This window comes from Oncorhynchus mykiss, chromosome 16, assembly GCF_057628025.1.
Source record: "Oncorhynchus mykiss isolate SJ-2025 chromosome 16, ASM5762802v1, whole genome shotgun sequence".
Classification (NCBI taxonomy): Eukaryota; Metazoa; Chordata; class Actinopteri; order Salmoniformes; family Salmonidae; genus Oncorhynchus; species Oncorhynchus mykiss.
The window spans coordinates 12080289-12085441 of record NC_143037.1 but is presented as its reverse complement, the minus strand read 5'-3'; the positions used below and the strand labels follow the sequence as shown (position 1 = coordinate 12085441).

General features: G+C 41.6%; 1 protein-coding gene across 1 annotated transcript; it reads left to right on the top strand.

Annotated features, from left to right (window-relative positions):
* Window positions 1-1701, top strand: LOC110491383 (homeobox protein SIX3-like). The gene is made up of 4 exons (XM_021564787.3): window positions 1-203; window positions 284-655; window positions 833-996; window positions 1261-1701. The coding sequence occupies exons 1-4, from the start codon at window positions 75-77 to the stop codon at window positions 1391-1393; spliced, it is 798 nt and encodes a 265-aa protein (XP_021420462.3). The 5' UTR covers window positions 1-74; the 3' UTR covers window positions 1394-1701.
* The last annotated feature ends 3452 nt before the right edge of the window (window positions 1702-5153 follow it).

Below are 5153 nucleotides of genomic sequence, written 5' to 3'. Positions count from 1 at the left end.
AGCTCATAACGGAGCTCATAACGGAGCTCATAGCGGACAACTGGCCCTTTTCTTCTCTCCTCTACGCTGACCCGATGGTGTTCAGATCCCCGCTAGAGCTCTTTCCCGCCCATTTCCTCATGCCCGGTATGCTATCACCGGAGGAACCCCCTGCTTGCGCACCTGCCTCTGCTCTCCCTGGGCTCCGTTTCTCCGCGGCGCAGGTGTGTGTGTGTGTGTGTGTGTTTATTTGTTTGTGATGTGTCTTACTTTTGGAGATTACAGTTGTTGTTGTTCTTGTCAGGTGGCCGGTGTGTGTGAGACTTTGGAGGAGACCGGGGACGTCGAGCGGCTCGCGCGGTTTCTGTGGTCCCTGCCGGTGGCCCCAGGTGGCGCGTGCTTCATTACAGAGCATGAGTCCGTCCGGAGGGCGCGTGCCGTGGTCGCCTTTCACACCGGGAACTACCGCGAACTCTACTGCATCCTGGAGAACCACAGCTTTATGCGCCGCGCCTCGCACGGTAAACTACAGGCCATGTGGCTCGAGGCGCACTACCGGGAGGCTGAGAGGCTGCGCGGGCGGTCGTTGGGCCCGGTGGACAAGTACCGTATCAGGAAGAAGTTCCCTTTACCAAGAACCATCTGGGACGGCGAGACAAACACACACTGCTTCAAGGTTGTTTGTTTGTTTTATTGGTGTTTTAATATTTGTTCAGGCTGTGGCTTTTATGGAGTTGTAGTCCAATTCTACACTTTCATTTCATTTAGATTTATTTCCGTATTGTTTGGATTACATTATTATTTGTTTTCCCGTAAATAGCCTACAGTTTATGATGTTGATGATCATTTCCAGGAGCGGACGCGGGGCCTGCTGAGGGAACGGTACCTCCAGGACCCCTACCCAGACCCCGCGAGGAAAAGGGAGCTGGCGCGCGCCACCGGGCTCACTCCAACACAGGTCGGGAACTGGTTCAAGAACCGGAGACAGAGAGACCGCGCAGCCGCCAACAAGAACAGGTTAATACAATACATAAATAAAAGTGATTATATCATCCACAACTTCCGTACATAGACGGGAAATCTGATTCTGCAAAGTGAACCCAAATGGAAAGCCTTGGACTTTACATGAGTTCTGGATAAACATCTTGTATGGGACGCACTGATGTGTATAGGACTTTTACCTATTTTGCAACATCTGCAAATATTTGTGTGTCTGTCTATAAACATTTGGGTGGTGAGCTGTGATCTGGGTAATACAACAATTTGTGTGTTATTTCCCAGGCTCGCGCACCACGGGATGCGACCGGGAGCCATGCTCGCTCTGGCCAGGACAGAATGCAGCCCCACCGGAAGTGCATGCAGCCCGGAGATGATCCTCTCGGTAATGGACAGCGACTCTGACTTTGACATCTGAAACTGCCCATTGATAACGGGATACATGCTACTAAGGGGCTTGGATTTCACGGAGAATTCATATGGACATATTTATTTTTATGTTATGAGTTTGCTGTCTGAAATAGACCTACATGATATTTACTATGTGCAGAACATCCATCTCTCTTTCTCTCTCTCTTCTGATGCTTTTCTGACAATCATGGTGTTTAGTGCACCTTCCTAGTCTTGTCTATCTGTAAATACATTTTGAAGCACTGTAAAGGCCTGTTTGTTGGTTTATAATTGACAAATACGTACTTTATGAAAATAAATGTGAAGTTGATCATTGTTATGAGTTCATTTATTATTGGACTAGAGTTGGTGGTTATTCTATAAAGCGTTGTCATACACGGAGTCTGACTGCTTTTTGCAACGTGTTATTTCATCTCTGCGCGAACAAACTGGCATCAATTCATGTGAAACAGCGCAGTCTGGTGGCCACAATGAGATGTCATTATGCTGGCAGACGCACTACCTCCTTGGGACCACTGGATGGAGACAACAGACTAGAATGCAGAGCCATTTACCTATTTGTATGGCTCCAACAGCATGTCCTTGGTCTTTTACAAATACAATTTTATTGGTTGTGTACACGTTTTGCAAATGTTATCGCAGGTATAGCAAAATGTTTATATTCCTACCGCCAACAGTACAAAACAGAGAGGTTGGGTTAAATGCGGAAGACACATTTCGGCATGCGGAAGACACAATAACTCGGACGACGCTAGGCCATTGGTGAGAATGCTGTACCGCACAGAATACAGTACCATATTGTTTTACATGTGTCCTGTAAAACTACAGTAACTTACGGGCTACTGTGCTGCCAGTAATTTACTGTAAGTCAGTACCACCCCACAAAATACATTACCATACTGTATTTTTGGAATCTAAAAACCTTTTGTGGGTGGCATGGTACACTATAAAACTGGATAAATTCTGGCTACTCAAAAATGTTGAGGACCTAAAAAAAAAAATGTAAAAAGAAATAGTTCAAGTGAGAGGTACTGCCTTCATATAAGCAATAAGGTCTGAGGGGGTGTGGTATATGGCCAATATACCACGGCTAAGGGCTGTTCTTAAGCAAGACGCACCGCGGGCCTTATTGTTTAAGTATATACCACACCCCCTTGACTGATTTCCTTATATGAACTGTAACTCAGTAAAATCTTTGAAATTGTTGCATGTTGTGTTTATATTGTTGTTCAGTATACTTAGCACTAACCAGGATGGGAAAAGATACATTCAAAAGGTTTTATTTATTTGTATTTTTTACAAATAAAGTATATTTTTAAGACCAATGTATCCTTAACTACAACAGTAACAGTCAAATCGGCTTTTTACTTGATTTGACTGTGATATGTGTTCTTTTTAAATCAACCTTAGATGAATGTGCTGACTGGATGTCGCTCTGTAAAGGGAGTCTGTTAAATGACCAGAATGTGAATGTTAAAAAACAGCATTTGCAAAGCATACTGCTGCTGGGTTTTATTCTAACGAGCTCTGCCCTCAACTATTTTGTATTTTGATGAAATTTGGCCTTGTTTGGGGGCAGAGGTCATTAGAATAATACCCAGCAGTGCTTTCTAAGTTTTAATTTTTACATTTACATTTTGGTCATCTAGCAGACGACTTACAGTCAGTGAAAGAAACTAAGTTAAACAAGAATATACCCCAGTCATAGCAAATAAAAAGATGGCGTTACCGTTAAGGAGAACGTTCTAGCGGACAAGTAGTAAGTATGTTTTTTAAATAAAAAAAATACAAAATACATGTATTTAATGAAATGCTTACAAAATAGTCTGCATGAATTGTATTTCAGGTCAGCAAAATTCAAATGACGAAATAGGTTTTGAAAGTGTTGAAATACTTATATCAAATACAAGTAACAGAATTACTACCTGTTGTGGCACAAGCTACCTGCACTGTAAATATACAACAGTTTACTAACATCTGTGCTTCCAGTAATGCCCTGTAAATATACAACAGTTTACTAACCTCTGTGCTTCCAGTAATGCCCTGTAAATATACAACAGTTTACTAACCTCTGTGCTTCCAGTAATGCACTGTAAATATACAACAGTTTACTAACCTCTGTGCTTCCAGTAATGCCCTGTAAATATACAACAGTTTACTAACCTCTGTGCTTCCAGTAATGCCCTGTAAATATACAACAGTTTACTAACCTCTGTGCTTCCAGTAATGCCCTGTAAATATACAACAGTTTACTAACCTCTGTGCTTCCAGTAATGCCCTGTAAATATACAACAGTTTACTAACCTCTGTGCTTCCAGTAATGCCCTGTAAATATGCAACAGTTTACTAACCTCTGTGCTTCCAGTAATGCCCTGCAAATATGCAACAGTTTACTAACCTCTGTGCTTCCAGTAATGCCCTGTAAATATACAACAGTTTACTAACCACGGTGCTTCCAGTAATGCCCTGTAAATATACAACAGTTTACTAACCTCTGTGCTTCCAGTAATGCCCTGTAAATATACAACAGTTTACTAACCTCTGTGCTTCCAGTAATGCACTGTAAATATACAACAGTTTACTAACCTCTGTGCTTCCAGTAATGCCCTGTAAATATACAACAGTTTACTAACCTCTGTGCTTCCAGTAATGCCCTGTAAATATGCAACAGTTTACTAACCTCTGTGCTTCCAGTAATGCCCTGCAAATATGCAACAGTTTACTAACCTCTGTGCTTCCAGTAATGCCCTGTAAATATGCAACAGTTTACTAACCTCTGTGCTTCCAGTAATGCCCTGCAAATATGCAACAGTTTACTAACCTCTGTGCTTCCAGTAATGCCCTGTAAATATACAACAGTTTACTAACCACGGTGCTTCCAGTAATGCCCTGTAAATATACAACAGTTTACTAACCTCTGTGCTTCCAGTAATGCCCTGTAAATATACAACAGTTTACTAACCTCTGTGCTTCCAGTAATGCACTGTAAATATACAACAGTTTACTAACCTCTGTGCTTCCAGTAATGCCCTGTAAATATACAACAGTTTACTAACCTCTGTGCTTCCAGTAATGCCCTGTAAATATACAACAGTTTACTAACCTCTGTGCTTCCAGTAATGCCCTGTAAATATACAACAGTTTACTAACCTCTGTGCTTCCAGTAATGCCCTGTAAATATACAACAGTTTACTAACCTCTGTGCTTCCAGTAATGCCCTGTAAATATACAACAGTTTACTAACCTCTGTGCTTCCAGTAATGCCCTGTAAATATACAACAGTTTACTAACCTCTGTGCTTCCAGTAATGCCCTGTAAATATGCAACAGTTTACTAACCTCTGTGCTTCCAGTAATGCCCTGCAAATATGCAACAGTTTACTAACCTCTGTGCTTCCAGTAATGCCCTGTAAATATACAACAGTTTACTAACCACGGTGCTTCCAGTAATGCACTGTAAATATACAACAGTTTACTAACCTCTGTACTTCCAGTAATGCCCTGTAAATATGGAACAGTTTACTAACCTCTGAGCTTCCAGTAATGCCCTGTAAATATGCAACAGTTTACTAACCTCTGTGCTTCCAGTAATGTCCTGTAAATATGCAACAGTTTATTAACCTCTGTGCTTCCAGTAATGCCCTGTAAAATATGCAACAGTTTACTAACCACGGTGCTTCCTGTAATGCACTGTAAATATAAAACAGTTTACTAACCTCTGTGCTTCCAGTAATGCCCTGTAAATATACAACTGTTTACTAACCACGG